Source organism: Ursus maritimus, unplaced genomic scaffold (genome assembly GCF_017311325.1).
Source record: "Ursus maritimus isolate PB19 unplaced genomic scaffold, ASM1731132v1 scaffold_7, whole genome shotgun sequence".
Classification (NCBI taxonomy): Eukaryota; Metazoa; Chordata; class Mammalia; order Carnivora; family Ursidae; genus Ursus; species Ursus maritimus.
Genome location: NW_024426885.1, coordinates 75161985 through 75185659, shown reverse-complemented (window position 1 = coordinate 75185659; position 23675 = coordinate 75161985). Strand labels below are relative to the sequence as shown.

General features: G+C 35.7%; 1 protein-coding gene across 15 annotated transcripts in view; it reads right to left on the bottom strand.

Moving 5' to 3' along the window:
- Window positions 1-23675, bottom strand: part of PCDH15 (protocadherin related 15) — a 768547-nt gene that overhangs the window by 381061 nt on the left and 363811 nt on the right. For all 15 annotated transcript variants that reach the window (XM_040624601.1, XM_040624600.1, XM_040624598.1 and 12 more), the window contains one exon: window positions 2419-2527. In XM_040624601.1, the coding sequence (XP_040480535.1) occupies window positions 2419-2527 (109 nt within the window). The remainder of the gene's footprint in view (window positions 1-2418; window positions 2528-23675) is intronic.

Below are 23675 nucleotides of genomic sequence, written 5' to 3'. Positions count from 1 at the left end.
CTTTGTGCTGAACATGGAGCCCGATTTGGGGATCAATATTAGGAGCATGAGACCATGACCCGAGCTGAAACCAAGAGTCAGATGCTTAACCAACTGTGCCACCCATCACCCTCACTCTTCTTTCTACTTCCCTCTCCAATGCTACCGACCTCCTTCATGTTTCTGAAAACCACTGGGAAGCTCCAGCTTTTATCTCTGCCTAGAAACTGTTCCCCCAGATATCCTTCAATGTCCTTGAGTAGGCTAACCTACTCAAACCTGCCTTTTTTTTTTTTTTTTAAGATTCCATTTATTTATTTAACAGAGAGAGAGAACAAGCATGCACAAGCAGGGATAACAGTAGAGGGAGAGGAAGAAGCAGGCTCCCGCTGAGCAGGGAGCCTGATGCAGGGCTTGATCCCAGGACCCTGGGATCATGATCTGAGTCCAAGGCAGCTGCCCAATGGATGGAGCCACCCAGGTGCCCCTCAAACCTCACTTTTTCTAATGAGGCATGCCCTGATCATCCTATTTAATGCTACAGTTTATACTGCAACACCCCTTCTGTACATTTTTTTTTTAAAGATTTTATGTATTTGACAGAGAGAGTGAGCACACAAGCAGAGAGAGCAGCAGAGAGAGAGGGAGAAGCAGACTCCCCACTGCGCAGGAAGCCTGATGCAGGGCTCAATCCCAGGACCCTGGGATCATGACCTAAGCGAAAGACAGATGCTTAATCAACTGAGCCACCCAGGTGCCCCAACACCCCTTCTGTGCTTCTACTGCCACTTTTCCAGCTCCGTTTTTCCCACAGCATAGGCCACTCTCTTATATGATAAATACACTTATATATTTATTTTATTTATTGTTTGTTGCCTGTTTCTACTGCCAGGACACCACCTCCACGAAGTGAGGAATCTGTCTTCCTCCACAGAGTAGGCGCTTATTTATTGAAAGGAAGAATAAATACAATTTTCTGAAAGTGAAGGAAACTCATGAATACCAATGGATTTCAGCCCACTCTAGGTAGCATACTTCTCCAAGACAGTCTTTAAATTTCTTCCTTTGGACTTTGTACATGATATATCATCCTTCTAGGTTATTTTCCCTCTAGTTTTCTACCTGGAAACCCTGATATTTCTGCTGAAATAACTCTTTCTAAGCAATTTTCTCAGAAATACTTAGCACTTTCCTTCCATGATCCCACATAATGTGTGGTTCATAGCTTATTTCTAGTGCTTAAAATAGGTGTTTTAACTTATCTTTTGACATGCTTCTAGCCATAGACTCCACCCCTCCCTAACCTAGAACATTTATCTATCATTTTTGCATCTATAGTACCTAGCACAGCAACTGACATACTGTCAACCCCTTAATTAATGAAATGTACAACGGCTATTTCTTTTTATCTATGCCAAGACTTACACTTACAGACTTACAGACTTAAAACACTGATGCTTATGTTCAGAAGGTCTTTTTAAAAAATGTAATAGTCTAATCTCTGCAACTGGATTATGACATTGTGTAGTTCTAGAGACCAAAGGCTTGAAACAAAATTGTTTGACCTTTCTTTACAGACAACATTTCTAAATAGGATATAGTGTCATATTTGGAAATCTAATGTCTGTAGGCTGTTATATTATTATGTATGTGTGCATATACACAGGTTGAAGGCTCAGGGACAGAAAGGGGTTGAGGGTAATGCTGAATTCCACTGAACAGTCCTTCTGAAGCACACTTCAAAAGCAAATCTTCTTCCTTAAGAGATGTATGATCCATCTCACATGCATCTGTCTCTCTAGAGACTATAAACCATGCAAAACAGCAACATCCATATTTTAGCAAAAGCAATTTGAGAAGAGTAGCATAATCAAATTCTCATCGTTGTTGCTTTGGTACACTTACCAGGATATGCACAAGGATGAACTAGAATAACTCCTGTGACATTTTTCAAGGAAAAATTAGCCAAGGGTATAATATATTGTGTGTCCTTGGGTAATTATGGTCCTTCTCCCATATGGTTCCAAAAACTCTTATTTAAATCAGTCATATATTTTCAGAATTACACAATTGAATTCAACCAATGGTAAAATACCAGTAGAGCAAACAGTGTACATTTTCAATTGATTTTTTTCAAACTTTTCTTAGAGAATTCTTTATGAGGTAACACAGAGAAAACTACCAATATGTAGATTAATATTAATTTTTTAAAGTTGCTTCACTTCTTAAAAAAATTTTTTTTCCATGTTTTCTTCTACATATTTCACTGAAACTAATTTTAAAGAAAAATTTGTTATTTTTTATTTTATTTTTACATAAAAATAATAATTTCCAAGGAGACCAACTTTGTTATTAAAGGTGTTTCCTTTGATTTGGGACAACTTTTCTACATGGTTCTAGAGTTATAACTGAGAGTGTAAAATGTTAGTAGATACAAACCAACAAGGATGGAGTAGAGGATGCCAGGTCTGTCTGATGGCGGCTGAATATTCCGGTCCTGGTCAACAGCTTGGATGGGCGGGTTAACAATGATGGGGTTCAGTTCTTCCTGGAAAAAAATTCAGAGAGTTTAGTTCAGCTTTATTATTAATGCCTCATGAAAAATTAACACTTGGATATTAGATATTATAGTTTGGACAGTTAGATAATATCTGAGCCAGTATTTAAACTCAGGTTTCAAGATCTGTAATTTAACATATTAGACTAGTTAGTTTTGAATCTGAAGAGGGAGCAATGTGTCTTCAAGGTCAAAATGAAAAGACATAGTAATTACATACTTAGAACTTTCTATCAGGAATTTCTCCTAATAAGAAAACAAGGAAGAAAGATATCAATAAAGTTTGAATCTTCCCTAGATAATTAAATCAGAAGACATGTGAGGCTATCAAACATTTTTTATCTTTGTCTTTAGACAAGATTTGTAAGAATATTTACATTCTTTTTCTTCCTTTAAAGTTTCACATAAATTATATTAAAATAAAGTCTCTAAAAATTGATGCTTTAATTGAATAGCAATCTAAGCGCCATCACTGCAAATTTCATATAGTTAAAATTAATTCTATATCATGCATGTATGTACATTTAACTTATAGTTATCCATAAGAAGATGCTGTTTAAAATAGTAATACATTTAATTCAGTGTTTCCCAATATGATGCCCAGAAGTATACTCTTCTGCTATCAGGATTGGCAAACATTTTTCTGTTAAGAACCAGACAATACATATGTTTAGGCTTTGCTGGACACAGAGTATCTGAGTCAGCTTTTCAACTCTGCCACCACAACACAAAAGCAACAAGTGGGCATGACTATGTTGCAATAAAACTTTATTTACAAAAAATAAATGGTGAGTATGATGTAATTTGTTAACCCCTGTACAAAATTATAAATTATAATTGATAACAGGTATGCTGAAAAAACAAATGTGCACTCTGCAAAGACAAGTTTGGGATGCAGGGTATTAAATAAATTTTCAAAAAGCTAATCTACTCTACTGCAGGTCTTTTCACAGACTTATGTGCTAATCTGCATAATGACTGTCCAAGAAGGGGGTTTATTTGCACATTTTCTAGAATCATCCACTAACATCTTGAACTCTTACACTCTTTTAGAACACAGTTTGAGAAATACTGTTTTAAGTCTGTGCAACAGTCAGTCCAAATATAATAGTAATTCTTAAGGGAAATAATGTCTATTTCAATATCTGACTTCACATTCTAAGGAATCACTGCAATGTTACTTCATGTTATTACTTATCAAATGACAGAACCTTGAAACATATGTATTTTAAAATAATATCAGTAATTTCTAATCTCATCAGAAATGTATAGTGGTGCCATGCTAAAAAAAATCAATGATATTAAAATGAAATGTTAATATTTAATTTTTTATAATACTTAATTTTGATTATGTTAAGTGACACTAAGCATAGGTATAGTACTAAAGTATACTAAGTAATTGAAGTTGCAATAATGAAAGATAATCATTGACCAATAATATGGAGCTCACATGCATGTGAGGGGCTCTGCCCAGTTCATAATCTCTAATGGACTCTCAGTAGTCTATAAGTTATTAATATTTTCCTAAAAACAAAGAGATACTGATAGGGATAACTTTCTAATAGTCTATTCACTTGTTGAAGTGTGGATTCAGATCCATGAAAATGTCAAATCAATACCAAGATCACTCCATTAAATCCAGATGACTACTGTTTTGTTGTTGTTGTTTTCACACAACACTTTTCCTAAATGCTTCCCTCACTCCCTGTTTCTATCCCTCTTTCTCTGTTTTGCTCTATCCTCTCCCCCCAACCATTCTCTTTCTCACTCACACAGATACGCACATACTTTCCCAATTTCCATTTTACTTCCTCTATAATCCTGGATTTCTCCTGGAACTGAAAAAAATCCAAAGCTCTTCAAAGTACGTGCGTTTGAATGCAGGAGTTAAGGGCTGGTAGCTCGTCGTAGATATTCTTCAAAGGAATTTGACAGCTGAAGTCACCATACCACTAAGCTACTTCAGTCTGGTTCAACTAGTAAATCTGGGTAGCTTCTCCCAAAATACACTTCTATTCAGACCTTGAGAAGGCATTTCAAATTTCAGGATTTTTTTTGCAATCGCATCCTTTTCATGCTCAGGGAAATATACTAAGGAATCCTAGGTTCATGCTGTTGGAAATAACTTACCCAGAATTAACAAAAATTGAATCTGAGCTCTTCTGGGAGAATGCTAAATGTGAACAGATAACTTGAGAGTATCTCAGCTGAACACCTTCACTCCACTATTTCTGTGGCACTGCTAAGTGACCAACACATACATGGTTTTAGTTTTGGTAATGAGTCACATAGTCTAAAATCTTCTTCCTGTGCAATCTAAAGCTGTTGGAATGAGCAATGGGGTTTTAGTCATATTATTTAAAATTATACAAACAATAGAAAAAACTAAATATAACACAGTAAACAAAACCAAAAGAGAGGGAGAGGTGCTAATAAAATTGCTCATCTTTCATAGTCGGTTATTAATAAATATATGGTGAGAACTGAAGAAATAAAAAGAAGCAAATGTGCTGTTTAGAATCAGAAGAATTAAAAATGGAAGTAGCAAAATGTCGACGACTCAGGAGAGCGGGTCTAGAAGTGAAGGTATATGGGATAAAAGGTATTTATTTAAAGCCATTCAGTCCCATTTCACTATGTAGTTTCCATACCCTGAACTACTTTTAGTATTATAAATACATAAATTGTACTAGTGAGAATAAAATAACCCTCTTTGTGAAGGTTTCAATAAGTTTCTGGAAATTTGGGAGAAGCATAGCTGTCACATAACTTGTTAGGACTGACTTTTGTGCTATAAAGACTAGCAACTTATCTTAAGAAAAGCCATTTTTCTTTTTCTTTAAAGATTTATTTACTCATTTTAGAGAGAGAGAGTGAAAGAAAGCATGAGCTGGGGAAGGGGCAAAGGGAAAAGGGAGAGACAGTCTCCAGCAGACTCCCCGCTGATCGAGGAGCCCCATGCAGGACTCAATCTCTTGACCTTGAGATCATGACCTGAGCTAAAATCAAGAGGCTGATGCTCAACTGATTGAACCACCCAGGTGCCCCAGAAAAACTATTTTTCTTACGCTACCATTAGTGAGCTTTTCAGAAAATCTAGGTTTAAAAGTGAAAAGAATGAATTCTCAGATATAATTTCTGAGATTATCTCCCAAGTAGATGGGGATCTTTGAATCTCGAGAATTTTTAACACTAGCAACACATAACATTAAAGGATGTTGTGTTTTGTTTAGAATGTTTTTGTTAAAATATTTAATTTTTCATAAAGATAAGTAACATTTAGACCAGAGTAGGAAAATTATATATGCATTCATTAGAAGAAACAACATAATATCATGCATCATTTTTTGAACTTTTCTCTCACCAAAAAATCAGTATATTAGATGCAACCAGGCATTGGAAGGACATACAAATAAGAAAGAAAATCCCAGGGGGATACAATTCCTTAAAACAAGCAAGAATTTTATGGGGAAAAAAAAAAAAAACATGTAGGGGTGCCTGGGTAGCTCAACCAGGTAAGCATCTGCCTTCGGCTCAGGTCATGATCCTGGAGTCTTGGGATTGAGTCCTGCAGTGGGCCCCCTGCTCAGTGGGGAGTCTGCTTCGCCCTCTGACCCTCCCCTCCCAAGCTCATTCTTGCTCTTGCTCTCTCTCTAAAATAAATAAAACCTTAAAAAAAAGTAAAGAAAAAATATGTAATCATTTACAAGGTTTGGCAAACAATATATATTCATTAAACACATTTTTGTCAATTTGTATTCTACCGAATTATGCAGCCTGGTAAGAGATCATTACTCGCAAGCGGACTCTCAGCAAACAATCCAGTGGTAGCTACTGCAAGAACAACCTTCACAGGTCTTGTGAAAAGGCGAGCACCTCCGAGATACATTTCCTTTGAAGAAATAGTCTCTTCAAGTAGATAGTAAATACTGCTTCTTATTTCTCCTGTCCCCTATTTCTCTTAGCTTCTAATTTTACTGTTGGATTCTGGAAGAATTATGCTAAAGAAATTAGAAATTCACCCATGGCTTAAATATGCTTGTGTGTCCTTAAGGAAAGGATTAAGAGGTTCCTCTATGATGGTCTAATTATTGGAATGACTCTTCACTGAAAACTCTGTTGGCTGATGGCACAAATATAACCCACAGCCTAGTGTGAACCGTTTGCAACATATTTGCTTCATCATGTTGAATTCCAGGAGTCACATAAGAAAGGCATCCAAACACAATGTCCCTAAAGCAAATCTGGCTTCTCTCAGTCTTATTTGTCTTTGGGAAGTCATGTCTCCTGAATTCTTTTCACGCTAATGGGCATGTGTTAAAAGTACATAGAATAGCAGGCTCGCATTTCACTGCTGCTTGAGTCAGCAGAGTTAAATTTCCTGACATATTTAGTAATGGCAATTCACCCCTAAAATGAATTAAGTCCATGAAATGAGATTCATGTCATGAGGATAATCACAGAAACTATTAAACAGTAACAAAAGATTGTCTACAGTAGAGATGCTCTATGATTCTATGATTACAAAACCCAAGATTATTCTTCTAGGGACACATGCTTCACGTTCATTAGCTGGTCTGGAGAGGTGCTTGTCTTTTCAATAGATCTAAGACAGTGTTTTCATGGTCAACTGTTGAATTCTTTTGTGAAAACAACAGGAAGCAATTAGAGGGTTCGGGTCCGTGAGGGTTAGTTATTCCTTCCATGAGTTTCAGTCCAAATTCTGCTATTGTCTGTCTATGTGTGGATATACCTGTATCTACTATATAGATAATAAGTAAAAATGTATTAGCAAGCAATCACAAAGGAAGATTAAGGAACCTGTTCTGTAGATTTAAGGAAGCCCCAGCTCTTCGTTCTTTTAGGTGTTCAAACTATAACCTTGCATAAAAAATACATTCAAGAGAAATGCTGAGATTTCAGAGGTAGGATACTTTCATCATTTTAACCAGTGTCAAACAAAGAAGAGTCATGGTCTGCAGGACTATAAGATTCAGCCTGTATCACCCTGAAAGTTAAAAGCACACATAATTCATTCTGTTCCTAAATCTGTGTTCTGCACAGGTAGAGTGCTTTTAAATAATTTTAGTCAATCCTTACATCTTAAACAGTTTTCATTTTACCAATGGAAACTAATCAGTATTATTTATCATACAAGTCAATGGGGTATTGAGTTTTGAAAATAAAAGCCTACATTGGACATTTAGTAGCTTGATTAGTAAGCTTTCCAGCTTTAGTGAAGATACAGGTAAAAGAAGCCCTCTTTAAATTCTAAATATTCCTTAAAAAATTCTAAATATTCTTCAACTCAGCATTTGAATGATAGCTTCATATGAGTAACAGATACATAATATTACACTGAAACCATTAAAGTATTTTAAATTAAATGTAGGCATTATAACAGTCTCCAAGAGTGTTCTACAGAAAGCCTTGCCCTGTTATTGTGGAAAACCCAAGGAAAGGCACAGTAAGAAACAATCTTTGAAAGGTAAACTGAGCTCAAAGTACCACATGTGTCTCTGGCATAAGAGTCAAACTTGTATATTATCTTTAATTATTATGATTCTTAATTCAGACTTTCAAATGTTCATCCTTCTATTTATAGAATACTAGACTCATCATTGTTTAGCTATGTGGTCTATATTTTCATCAAATAATAATCTTACAGTATTAAGAAAGTAGATAATTATGTTAAAATAGTAAAAACTCCATCATCAACTGTAAATATATTCAAGCACTGATAACTGATTTAAAATGTTAGTAAACTATATAATACCTAAATTATTGAATTTATTAATTATTATTCATTTATTATTAAATTACTTTCATGAATTTTATATGTTCCTTACACTTAAATACTTCCCTTTTTCCATATCCTTAAAAAATCCTTAATACCAAATTTGTATTTTAAATCTATTACACACTTCCTTTACTGAAAGAATAAGGTGGAGACTATATGAAAGAAAATTGGGTGGACATTATTATTCTTATCTCATATTATACTGTAAATGTGCTATTTTCATGGAAGCTTTCGAAAATATTTAGCCTAATTGTTGTTTCTGTATATTAACTGACACAGGAAGGAAGAACAAATATGTTCACACATACTCTCATATAAACACAGACACATTTAACACATTCCCTTAAGTGGCCAAACCACCATTTCTGTTTTTTCTTTGATTAGTTTTGCTCTCTTCAAGTGGCAGAAATATCAGATTGCTTGAAGGAAGTGAAAAATATTTTATCTATTCTCTGTGAACATTTCAAAGAAACCTCAATATTAAGGTGGGTGGCATGGGTCAAACCGAGTATGTTGGATTTCTTATGGGGTCACAGAAGAAACACACACAGAACATTCACATACACCTTTGAAGCTTATATACTACATCTATGATGTCTGATTCTTTTCAATCTTCCAGTTTTGATAATAGTCATTCCTAGAACAGAAAAGCAGAGAGCCATGATCCACGAAGACCATCAGCCTCTCCTGATCATTGGAACTTCATGTCACTTATTAAAGGAAACAAGCAAAACCACCTCACAGAGCTCACACGAGATACTTTGTTGTATCGTTCTCATGAGCAAACCAAATCTGCTTCAATGTCAGGCTCTTTTTTATTCTGATGTGTCTCTGAAAAATTGTTTGAGACATATTTTTATGTAATATACCATGACGGACTGCTGTATTGAACATGTGCATTTGAACATCCTTGCCATTGCATATTTTACTAATATTTGACTCTTTTACTAATATTTCCCTCATTTTCAAAACATTTCATTGAATCTTTGCCTTTTAAAATCATTTCTTTGCTTAGACTCAAGAAATGCAGTTTGAGCTATTTATTTTACAAAAATACTGAAATATATGCTCAGAGATGTGTTTACAAGGATTACTTGTTACAACATACAACTTGCCTTTTAAGAATATACTTTGTATGGAAGTACTATATATGACAGACTTTTATAAATCATAAATTCATAGCCTGATGAATTATCACAGATGATAATGCCCCTGACATTAAGAAATAGAATATTGTCTGTATATCAGAAGACCTATATTCTATATATTTTCTATAAATTGCCACCACCCCTTCCATCCTAAAGATGACCTGCCTTCTAGTATCATTGATTAATTTTACTTGTTTTAAACTGTCTGCAAATAGAATTACACAATATGATTTGACTACTGACTTTTTCATTTATTATTAGGTCCTACACGATATGCGTGCATGCAAAAGTTAGGAACACACAGTGTAGTCTCTGCACACTTGTTTTAATGGAAGTACTGTGTTTCGTGAGACAGACATATCCAGCTTTCTTTCCTCTTCACGCTGGTAATGGCATTTGGGTTGTTTCCAGTGCACGTGGTGACAAAGAGTGCCATGCCCTTCTGCATGTCTCCTTACACATGAATACATCTGGATTAAATGAGAATCCAATTGCTGGACATGCATGTGTTCTGAGGAGCTAGGTCCCTGCCGCACGGTTTTCTAAGCTGATCCTATCAGCTTACAGTCCATCGTGAGTGCTCCCCAGCTTTGCTGACAGTTGGTAACTTCCAGTTGTTTTAAGCGTTAACCATTCTGGTAGGTATGTACTGTTATCTCAGAGTGATTTTAACTCTTTTACAATGTGGGACATTTGTGAGGTGTTGGTTCATGTTTTTTGTGCATTTTTCTATCTTTTTCTCACTGGCTCATAAAAGCTCTTTATATATTAACAGTGTAAGTCTTTTGTCAGCTTACTGTTTTGTAAACATTATATCACACTCTACTACTTACATTTAGACCCTGCTAAGGTGTTGAAGAAAAGTTCCTAATTTTAATATAGTCCCATTTATCCCTTTCTCTTTTCATTTATACTTGGCTCTTTCCTCTACCTGTATGCATACTTTGACCTGTGGTATGGTTGATAATTTCCCTTATGTATTTCTATATAGAGAATATCACACTCTTCCTTTTTCCCCCCAGTTTTTCTTATTTTCTTCTTCTTTTTTTTATTAGCATATAATGTATTATTTGTTTCAGGAGTACAGGTCTGTGATTCATCAGTCTTAACACAATTCACAGCACTCATCATAGCACATAACCTCCCCAATGTCCATCACCCAACTACCTCATCCCCCCCACCCCCAGCAACCCTCAGCTTGTTTCCTGAGATTAAGAGTCTCTTACAGTTTGTCTCCCTCTCTGGTTTTGTCTTATTTCATTTTTTCCTCTCTTCCCCTATGATCCTCTGCCTTGTTTCTCAAATTCCACTTATCAGTGAGGTCATATGACAGAAAATTGTCTTTCTCTGATTGATTTATCACACTTTTCCTTATTAAAATTTATCAAACGCTCATGTTAGCTGTATGTCTGAGTTTCCTTGCCTATAACTTTCCTGAGTGCAGGGAAAGGCCATATAGAAAACACCAGAAACATTTGTGGCACATGGGCACTTAAGAAGTGTTGAATAGGGACACAGGGTGGCTCAGTTGGTCAAGTGTCTGTCTTTGGCTCAGGTCATGATCACAAGGTCACAGTCCCAGGGATCAAGTCCTGCACTGGGCTCCTGCTCAGGGGGGAGTCTGCTTCTCTCTCTCTGCCTGCCCCCCTCTCTCTCTGACAAATATATAAATAAAATCTTTAAAAAAAAGTGTTAAATAAAGGACTTCTCCATTCTATATTATTCAGAGTATTCTCAAACCTCACAGACCTATCCTTGCTCTCTGGGTTCCTGTAAGACATCCAAATACACACACTGATGTTTTGTGAGCATCTTCTGATTACACTGAGACCTTTTTTTGTGTTCACAAAGTTACTGCACCCAACTAAACAGAAAAATGGGGTGGCCATGAGGATGGCTCAAAATACACAGATGTGGGTTCAAAGTCCATCATGGAGATGGCCTTTTGGTACAATAAACAGTTTCATAAACATTCCAATAGACTGAGTGGTGAGGTCTGGAATCCTACAGGAAAACATTCCAAACTTGCTAAATAAGTTATCTAATCCCTCAGATCTTGAATCATAATTTTCACAGTGAGGTTAACAATATCTACATTCCATTAATTGGTATAAGGATTCATGAAAGACAGTATACATGTAAAAAAATAAAACAGTAAGTGCCATGCTTAGTAATGGAAATTATTACAGTTAGTATTATTAACTGTATTATTTTAATTATTATTAAATTTTATTTAATTATTAAATTAAATATTATTTATTTATTAAATTTTATTAAATTATTGTTAAATTATTTTAATTATTATTATATTTTATTTAATTATTATTAACTTTATTATTTTATTTTTTAAATAGTAATGTCTACTTTATTTATTTATTTATTTATTTATTTATTTTTAAAGATTTTATTTATTTATTCAACAGAGATAGAGACAGCCAGCGAGAGAGGGAACACAAGCAGGGGGAGTGGGAGAGGAAGAAGCAGGATCATAGCAGAGGAGCCTGATGTGGGGCTCGATCCCATAACGCCGGGATCATGCCCTGAGCCGAAGGCAGATGCTTAACTGCTGTGCCACCCAGGCGTCCCTAACTTTATTATTTTAATTGGCATTAAAATTGACTCCAAGTTATAAGCAGAGAGAGATGGAAATTTTTTCATGTCAAGCTAGAAGCTAATTTGAGCATTTCTTGCACATTTTTCTGAAAACATGATGCTGACATGAATTTTGAAGTTTTTATTTGAAATTATATAACTGATCAAATGTTTGAGGGAATGAAGGGGACTATCATTACTATTTGATCTTAAACTAAGATTTAGATGCAAAACCTGCAAAGCAAATTATCTAATGATTGTACTTAACCACAATATTAAGATAGTGTATCAGAGAGTTTGAATATTCACTTAAAATGAGCATTTCACTTTATTAAATGGAAGTTTCAGTGAAATTATTTTCTATACGCTTAGACACATTAGTCTTACATCCAATTTATAAACTCACTCACTACTCTTTGATCACAGAAATTTCGTGATAACTCCCTAATTTATTAATAAGCTCCTATGGAGAGGCTCACAGTCACAGAGACTCAAAGCATATGTACACAAGTTCATTCAGAATTTTTTTTATAAAGATGCCTATTGATAAATATTAAGAGAGAGCTCTGACAGAAAACCCACATGTTCAATATTCTGAGTGAAATATTCAAAATAACAAGAATCAGAGAAATTCAAGTATGTGTAGATTGAATAAAGCACATTTTGATCCATGGATCAGAGGTGAGACTGGTAGAGATACAAGATATGTGTGCATCTGATGGGAGGCTGGATGAGGGAGTTCAAAAAAATCCACAATCGGTAGATAGATGGATGATAGTTTGATAAATAATCTAGGAATATTTTGAGGAGTCATTCAAATGCCTTAAAAACAGTATAGTTTAATTTTCATATAGCTCGCAATGGAAACATCTATAGGTAAATAGCAAAAAATGTTTTTGTGTTTCTGATGAAGAAACAATCATCCTGGAGTATCCTGTAAGTACAAATACAAAGGGGAAATATTTTACACCCTGCGACCCAGTGAAAACCATTGCCAACATGTTGAGGAATTTTCTATCAGTATTTGTCACCTCTGTATCTGTCATCTACCTACCTACTTACACGGGATCTTTTAGGACTTTGCATGTATAAATTTTGTTGACTATTTTACCTCTTATTACTTCATAATCCTTGCTCTGAGCCAATAAATATGCTTCAAAAACACAATTTGCAATAATATGCAGCCTGCATTAATGTTATAAATCAGGCTCTCTAGCTGTACACTTGAGTTGCTTGTATTGTATTCATTACTGTTCTGTGTCTTTAATTACATCCATGGGTTAAATTCCTGGATGTGGAATTTCTGGATCAAGGAACGAGAACATGTTGAAGCCCTTTGTACAAATTGCCAGATGGCATTCTAGAAAGATTGTGATGGCTTATTTCCTCCTCACTAGTGTGTGAGTGTTTATAACAGCACACATTTGTCAATATTGAGGGTGATATATGCCTAGAGGATTGCTAAATAAATGTGAGGTCTAATTTTGCATTTCTTTGGTTGCTAGCATAATTTATGTGATATATTTATCTCTGATTCTTCTGTTCATTTACTTTGCTTATTTTCTTTTTTTAATGTTGGTATTTTAAAATTTTATTTCCATGGCATATGTGCATAGAACAGAAATCAACACTTTGTTAGTAGTCTTACAGTTTTTTTTGAGTGTGTTGTTTGTCTTTTAATGTTCTTTGTTTTTGACATCTAGAAGCTTGGCATTTTTATGTACTCAAATATATCCTTCTTTCCTTTTTTGATTTCTGCTTAGATAGTCTTTCACCATCTGAAGTTATATAAATGCTGAATTCTACTTACTTTCAAGTATTATGGTTACAACATTTTAAATTTAATGCTTCAATCTATCAAGAGAGTTGAATAGTAAGAACTTAATATTCATCAAACTGTGGCTGGAATTTTAACCTTTTTTTCTTTTTTTAACAGAAGTAAAACTGGTTCTAAAACTCTCTTTGCTATCACTCTTCTCTGCCTTAAACAGACATCTGCAGAAAACTTAATATCTTTCAGAAACCTAGCAATCTTATGTTTCTATCATATTCTATTACACACTGCTTTAAAAATCTTAATTTGTCCATGACTACAATGACTTAAAATAGCAATCCAGACTTCCTCTATCATATAAGACCTATGAAGTTCAGGAATGTGCGTGTGTGCAAAATAGGCATTGAAGAACATACAATGACTTAAAATAATGAATTAGATCCAGGTACTCTGGGTTTATAGAAAACCAGCAACAAGATTCATAGAAATAAATATGATGGAATTCCAAACAAGAAAATACCATCTAACTGAATTTGTTGTCTCTAATTTGTGACATTTCTACTTTTCAGTCCCGAACACACACACACATACACACAAAATTGCTATCCTTGGTAATAAAATTTGAGAATTGAAAATTACTATTACTATTATTATTATTTATAGTTTACTATTATTCCTATTATGTATATTTTACATTCCCTTTAAGAATTATTTTATATTCCTGAATTCTCACACATACGTATTATATCCATTTACAGATTTATAATAAAGTTTACTGGGTTACATTTCGACTATATTTTGTCTATTTTTTAATGCTCACATCTAAACATGATTTACTTTTTTTTTACTTATTTTACTCATTTATTTATTTGCTTATTTTACTTATTTTTAAATTCTTTATTTTTGTTCAACAATCGGCCAACTGACATGTGTCCTTGACTATTTTTTTCAGTGTGAATCCATGCAGATGTGAGAACGTCAGTTGCTGCACACCTGAATGAAAATTTGACTGAATTTGGGGTTCTCTCTTCACGAAATGTCCTCCGTTGTCTCCCATGGAGCAGATTTCTGAGTTGTAACTAATATTTGCTTTGTTTGTTTGTGTGTTTGTTTTTTAACTATCTAGCAGAAATTCACTTTTCTTGAACTACACATAGTATGCCAGGGGTTTTCCAAGGATTAGTCTCCTTGCCTTCACTGTGTTTCATGATTTGAACACCTTCAATCCGCAAACCTAGGTGCTTTACAAAATCCAAAAGGTTTGTTCTTATTCTGATTCTTTCTACAGTATTTTTGTTATTGCACATGCTCCCTTTCCCTGATGTCTGTGTCAACACTGAGTAGTTATATTTGTATTTGGCATCTGATGTCATTGCCTGACCCCCCTGTGGACCCATCTGCACTCTGGATGATGTCACACACACAGGTGAGTGCCACAGGGCAGCGGCAGGAGTCCTGTGTTGACCAGGACCAGACTGAGTCCCACCTCTCCAGTTAGCTCTCTTCTGTGGGCTTCACCCTTTGCTGGCCCATGAAGCAAAGAAAGGAATGTCAGTGTCTTCACTAGGAGGTTTGGTAATTTAGTGCAGAAGTGCTTGTACAACACCCATCACAATGCTCCTAGCAAGTTCTAAGTAAGTATTCATAGTTATTTATGATTAGTAAAGCATTCTTCGTTTTCTGCATCTTTAGTCCTGTATTTTCTGCCTTTAATCTCTTCAGTTTTGCTTTCTGCTCTATCCCCATCTTTATTTCACCTTCAGTCACATTTTACACATTTCATTCTTTCTCTAGTTGCATTTGAAACTCACATTTTTTTTATAAATAACTTGTGTTTTTTGTAATAAATCTTCTTAAAGCCTTTTTAAATTTAATTTTACTGAGGGTTGGATTTACTGGAGAAAAATGAATTTTAAATTCATAATTCACAGCTGGAACAATAGAAGAAAAGTAGAATTCAGCATTTTTAATATTAATTTTCAGATACTGATTAGTATAATGAGGTTCTAGTGTTTTACAGAGCTCATGTCAAGAATTTCCTGAAAATATGAGGTGAAAGAGTGAAAGACTCGTTGATAGACATAACCAACTTGCTATATCTTGGTGGGATTGAGTCTGCCTCAGTGAACAGAATAAATATTTGGCAGAGCACGTGCAAACCAGTCTATGGCACGGATCCCATGGACTCTTGCCCCATTCCCACAGTTGGCTTCTGAAACACAGAGTATGACCTTCTCCATACAAAACCATCAGCAACATTTAAATCCCCAGCATAGGGGGATCCTGGAAGATCTGGCTCTTTGTGGAAGTGCAAATGGAAACACTTGGTTTTCATGTGTGAAAGATGTATGACCCAGACTTGTTTTCGGACTTCTATTTTGTCCTAGCTGTAGAGACCACTTTAAACCACCACAGGAGAGCCATTGATAACTGGATGCTGATGTCTGCAGGGTACTGAAAGATGCTTCTTACTTCTTCTTCAAATGGCATTTGCGATATTTGCTACAGGGTCTCTGGAACCATCTACTAAACTTTTCAATTTGCCTTCAGAAGTTCAAGGTAATAGTATTTTTTTTTTCTTTCTTGGTCCTGCTTTGGTGGCAAGGATGTCTTCCACATGGAATGTGCTTATTTTCCATTATGTTGACATTTTCCAAGTGTGCGTACCATCGCACTTGCATGAGGATCACTTGTTTAAAAAAATCACAACTGAGGCTCCTCAATGGCTCAGTCAGTTAAGTGTCCCCCTTTGGCTCAGGTCATGTTCTCAGGGTCCTGGGATTGAGTCCAGCATCGGGCTCCCTGCTCAGCGTGGAGTCTGCTTCTCCCTCTGCCTTTGCGCCTCCTCCAGCTTGTGAGCACACACACACACACTTTCTCTCTCTCTCAAATAAATAATTAAATCTTTAAAAAAACAAAAACTAAAAATCAATCAATCAATCAATCAATCACAACTGTTGGGCCTGACACTGGAAAGCAAATACAGTCCTCATATGTGGGGATGATGGCAATCCTCCACGTAATCTGCATTTGGAAACACAGCTCAGGAAATTTTTGCGTACAATAAAGATTTATGCAGATCGCTTATCCCCTTCTAGCCCTTTCTGATAATCTTTCCCAAATCCCGACCTCGGGCAATGTCTCACGAGGTGTGGCACACACATGGTCCTTCCTTCACAATCGTAATGAACAACATTTCACACTGCATTTCAACTTACATTGTGCCGCGGATCTTCTCACTTAGGACTCCCGTACAGGTATTCTATGTATTCTCATTGTGGAAAACCAGGAGTGTACTCGTGTGATGAAATGTTTCCAAATATCAAAATTCAATAATGTTGGGGCGCCTGGGTGGCACAGCGGTTAAGCGTCTGCCTTTGGCTCAGGACGTGATCCCGGCGTTACGGGATCGAGCCCCACATCAGCCTCCTCTGCTATGAGCCTGCTTCTTCCTCTCCCACTCCCCCTGCTTGTGTTCCCTCTCTCGCTGGCTGTCTCTATCTCTGTCAAATAAATAAATAAAATCTTTAAAAAAAAATTCAATAATGCTAAGCCTACTTTCAGAATCCCATTCCTAAGTTTATACCCCCAAATACCAATTGGAAGTATTCAAATTAGCAGAAAGGGATCAGAAGACATCCATAATTCAGAACTTAACTGAATTGTACATGATACTCTTCAACTGAGTTCAGTAAACTGGAGAACAAGCAACCACTGAGACAAGTAGGTCAGTGATTAAAAATGGGAAAAAAGTGGAGTTTTAAATGGAAAAAGAATTTGAACTATTCCACAGGGATCTAAAGAACAAGGAAACTAATAAGTAATTTTTTTAAGTGAAGGGGAATCAGATGGTCAGCTTTATTTACCTAGAAAATATTTGAGATTGGTAGTTCTAATCAATTGACCCACAACCACTTACTGAAAGAAAGTGGAAAGAAGTAGAAGTGCCTGGTTCAGTTTAATTCTCACAACATCATAGCTGAGAAACCTATCAAAAGCCTGGGAGTGGTGTACTGTGAGGAAGAATCCGGAGCCCTTTGATGTTCCACAACCTGTGGGACACCCACTGTCCCGGGCCCTCACCTGCCTGTCCGATTGTTCCTCCCACCACATTTCTCACGTCTCCATTTGAGCATCTCTGTCTTTCTTTTCCTTTTTATTTTTTTTTCCAAAAATTATTATTGAGAAAAAATTCAACATATAATAATAAGAGTACTTTTTTGGTGATATAGATCTGTTGAAGAGGAGAATGAATTCTTTTCTCAGAGAAGATAAGATTTCACCTATTAGGCTTCAACCACAGTGGTCTCTATCATCAAAGAGATTGCAAAGGCCCATCTGCTCATCTGTAGAACATGCCCGTTCCCCACGCACCTAATGGAAACAGGTGTCAGTCCACACTTGGCCTGTGGGCCATCGTCTGCCAACCTAAAGCACAATGCCTGAAGTCTATATTCCAAAGCTCGGTATGCAAAGGGTTTCCAAAAGTTGGCTCCAACTTACTACCTTCCCATATCTATTTGTCACTGTTTCCATTCACATACTGCTCTCACCAAACGAAACATGTTTACCACTCATGGTAAACAGCCTCAGTCCCTGAGTCCGTGTCTCTGTGCCTGCTATGCCCCAAGACCTCTTACTATCAAAAAAATTCGAGGATCTGCTCAAATGACACCACCTTCTTGAAGCTCTTGCTGAGCCTCTAGCTGGAGTTGATCTTTTCATCCTCTGAATACCCACAGAACAGGTACTGGCTGCGTCTGATCCCTTGTATTCATATTATTCTCAGACTACACCCTGAGATCCTTGAACACAAGTACTAGGTCTTGCTTGTTTGTATGTCTCCCTTGGCATGGACCTAGAGAGACGTCCAGCAGATGGCTGGAGAACTCATGAGTGAGCATGGAGGGAGAAAGATGCAGAGCAGAACCTTCGTACTATTGCTCTGACTTGCTTCCCCATCTCCTGGTCCACTTCCAAGACCCTCTAACGAGCTCCCTGCCTCAAATCCCTTCTGTTTAACTAAATGCTACAGGCTTTGTTTCTCTCACTGGACCCTGACAGATGTAATTAACCTAATTGTGCACACAAGCCATGAGAATTATGCAGTCAGTCATCCATCAAAGGAAGGGCAGCACAGAGACCAAGGAACCCCCTTAAGCAGTGAGTTAAACAGGAGTTTTCCACAAATTTTTATTTTTCTTATTAAAATATGTCAAACATTTTTATTCCCAGGGTTTTTGCATTTGCTATCTCTTTAGCCATCTACCTGATAAATCAGGTCTACAAGCTCCTTCCTCAGACAAGCCTTCCCCGACCACTCTACCTATGAAAATTCCTTCGCTCATTTGCATTCATCTTACTATGTGTCATGTTCTCCGTGGTATGTAGCAGTATTTGCATTTACCGTATTCATTTATATTTCAATTTTCTATCTCTTGTACTAAAATGTAAGTTCTCTGAAGGCACATGATCACAATCTTTATCTCCCTAGCACCCAAAATATTGTTTGCAATAAAAATCTCTCTTATTCTCTTTCTTATTCCCTTTTTTTCCTCTCTCTCTCATTCTGATAGACAGAGATATACTACATATCCATCTACAGTGGATGAACTGATTGTTTTTTGAGTGATAAAAAAGTAAGACAGGATTTCCTTTGTCAAGGAGTTGAGATATAATTCTAAGACCAAATAAATTGATATTAATATGTAGCTAATAATTAAAAGCACATCCTGAGGCACTAACTTTCTACTGAATTATTTAGAGGGCAGAGGGTTGGGTGGTAACTAAACCCTAGTAATGTGATATTACCTCACATTTCTGAAGAGTTTTATACACTATCATATATTTTATTTCATTTGTGCCTCACAGGAGCAGTGTAATAGAAAGAGAATCATCCTTTTTTTTTGGAAGGGTTAAATGATACCAAAAGCACAAATCCAATGGTAATATAAGGCTCCTTAATGAAGATAGAACTTGTGGAAATATGACCCTCTTTTGTTTATTTCTCAGAAATATAGAGCCACTACTCTTAATTGGGCAAAGTAGGCCAAATGAGGAGCTAAAATAGGAAATTTGCTACTGTTACAATATGCATGATATTTGTTGGTATTTATCTTGGGGAAGGCATCACAGACCTATTTGCTAAAATAAGAAGATCTATGGGTTTATATGTGTATATACAGATAGAGGGCATATGCATATGCTTTCAGTGTATTCTAGTAAATCAATGGCACTAGAATAAGACATCACGCAAATACATTTAGCCACCGATTTAAAATAAATCATACAATGGAAGCATTTGTTTTCAAACAACATACTTGCCAAAGTGACATAACATGGAAGAAACCCATATTTTCCCATTTTATATGTACAGATAAGCAATTTAAAGGTGGCTAAGAACAGCGTCATACGCATCCTGCTGGGCACCTGGCTGACCCAGGAATGACCTATAAGATGTCATCTGTTCAGTACTCAAAGAACCTAGAGATGAAAGAATCTCAGGTGTTTCACATGTAAAAGATAATTGGTAAATTGGTACATTCACAATCTGTCAGTGATTCTTCTCCTTTCTGGGGACATCTTTCTGTGCTCTGATTTTTACCCAATATTCCAGAGCCATTCTGCCAGTGATGAAAAAGCAGAGATGAGGTTGCTTAGATACAGCAAATCCATATAGCCAAGGGAAACTTGAAGGTCAAAGAGTGAATTAGATTGATGTCTTGTTCTTGTTTGAAAACAGAATTTATTTGTTTTGCTGACAGAGTAGGAGAATATGGATAGTCAAGGAAGGGAAGATATATTATTTTTGCTGTAAGATGAAATTCACTAAGAAATAAGAGCTATAAGGAAAAGTACAGTGAATATCATTATAGTAATAATCCATTTAGAATAGAGAGCTTATGAACCAAAACATTTACTATTTCTTCTGCCAAATGGATCAAGTGATAGTTTCATTTGAGGCAAATTCCCAAACTAACCTTCAGTATAAATGAGTGCTAAAGGGTAAGCAAAATCACATCATCCCACTGGATTAAAGGCAGAGCTGGAAGTGCAATGGGGTTAAATCCTGGGTTCTCTCTATATAAGAACAACTTGTGTGTATGAAGTTGAACAACACAATTATCTCCTTAAATTTCTTTTTGGAACACTTGTTTCTGCATTTGATTTTTTTCTAATAAAAATAATTTGATAAAAAACACACTAAACTAATAATAACCAATATGACTAATATCCCCACATTAAAAGGGAACATATCTTTCAATAACTGTAATAGCCATATTTCTCAAAAAAATCTCATTTAGCAAATGTCTTAGAACACTAATTATAAAGCTATAGCTCACAACACAAAATCTTGACATAAAACATGAAAAAACCTATTTAATTTCCATTTAGCATTTGTGTTTCTTATTTCTATTTGAAATAAGAAACGTATGCTAATATAAACAAATTAAAATGACACCTTTTTTTTGCTATGTATCCTTTCAAATTTCTTGTTCACTTTCAACCTTATAAAACATATGCGTTATAGAAATGCTTCTTGAAAAATTACAGAATTTCTGCACTTGAGGACACAGTGACCCAGAATTACTTTAAAAGTGATCTTCGCCATAATGGAATGCCACAGAAGGGCTAAAAGTTTCACTTTGGGAGAATAATAAATTGCATGCATTTAATAGGCCTTGACTAAATAGGCCACGGCCTTGGAAAGAAAATTACTCTCAACACCCAAGCTCTTGCCAGTGCACTGAATTCTCCCGCTCGCCTCTGGAAAGTTCTCCGGAGCTGTGTCCTGAGGGCCCTATTGGGTTCAGTCAGGATGATCTTGCTTGTGGGGGCAGCAGAGAGAGGTAAGGAGGTCTCATGGATAGCACAGGACATCGAGTCAGAGTAAGAGAGAAGGTAACCAACTACAACCGCGCCAGATCAGGACAGTGGTCATCCAACAAAGTCAAGTGAGATGCAGACAGACAGCAGAGGACAAGAGATGGGGCAGGATGCAAGGAGAGATATATGGCAGGGAGTGAGCGGAGTTCAGCAAGCTTTATCGTCATGCCTATGACCCTTTCCACTGATGGGATGTACCATTCCAATTAACCAAGGTTGAAAGGGCATGGGCATTGCTATAAATGGATTCTTCTCTGGGTGCTTCCCAGAACCCAGAGGAGTCTGTGGGATATGAACTCAAGTTTGTTCTAGAAACTCATTTTCCATGCTCCGTCCTTTACTCTCGACTACTTTCAGAAATCCCTAGGCCAAGTGGCAATAAATTTAACTAAAGAAAAACTTCAGAGCATTCCAGGAAGATCAACGAAAAGGAAATGATGATTATTTGTGTAAGAACTGTAAATATGACCTCAATCTAGTTTAAAATTAAAAAAAAATTCCTAAGAATTTTAAGGATTAAGGTTAAAGATAGACTTTCTGTGATAGTATCAGGAACATAGCTGTTAATTTCATGCTACTGGAAGCAAAGAAGAGCAAAATCAATTCACTCTGAGGAGTCATTTACTTACATAACGACAGCAATAATATTTATAAGGAATATAAGATTGCAATAAGCTTTTAAGTGAATACCAAAGAATAAAATAATACTTTAAAACACAATGAATACCAGATTACCATGTATTTGCATTAACTTTATGTTAAAACTTATTATAGTTTTCTCACTATTAATGATGTATGTCATGTCCATTCCTAGAAAATACAGTAGGAAGCCCTATTAACTTTTTTTTTAATGTTTAATGTATATGAAGCCAAGGGTTACTAAATTAAGTTCACTGTACTGCTATTAATTTTAGTAGTTTTTTTCATTTAAGAGAATCTTATGGATATTCAGATTTTCTATCAATCATTGCCAAAACCTGCCTTTTTTCACAGCTTAAAAAATTATGTTCATTTTTTTATCTTAGCAAATTCATATAAACTTCCAAAACATTCTTAATAAATAGCTTTAGTGGACATCTCTATGTGGATTCTTATGTTCTTACATTTTTAAATAGTTTAAGGTTTCATTGTCTATAATGATGTCTACTCTTTCTTTGACAGTTAACCTTCTAACAGTTACTTTACTTATGAGCATTCTTTTTATCTAAATATTATTTTTGTGGTCTTAGACTTTTAGAGACAAAAATCTACAAAATTAGGAAACGATTTAGAAAAAATGTATCAAGAAATAAAATTCTAGAAGAAAATCTAGATCACTACATACAAAATATAAATTTGGGAGACCTTATCCATAGCCCATGGATAAAACAGATAACCAAGAGCTATTTAAAAAAATAGAAAATTTTAAGTATAAAAAGTTGAAACATTTGTATGAGAAAGATGTTAATACAGCCAACAAGTAATTACAGATTATGGGAAATATTGTTGTCCACCGGAATAAGGCCTAATACTTATAATAATACCAATATAAGTTTAATAATATTAATGCTATTTTATATATGTAGATATAGATTAAAAATGACCAATTGGAAAATTGGACGAACATGAACAGATAAATCATAGGTGAAAAAATCATGCAGTCTATAAATATTTTTTAAATGCTCAGATTCACTAGGTTTTTGGATATAATGGATGCAAGCATTAAAATGAGGTATTAGATCTATACCTGAGCACATGTAGGGATTTCCTAAGGTATTCCTTAAAAAGAAAAGCAAGATACTGAAATCTGTATATATAATGATTCTATTCTTAAGAAACATGTACACACATATTACACATTTTAGTATATAAGTGTTAAGAATCAAATGTTAGGGGGCGCCTGGGTGGCACAGCGGTTAAGCGTCTGCCTTCGGCTCAGGGCGTGATCCCGGCATTCTG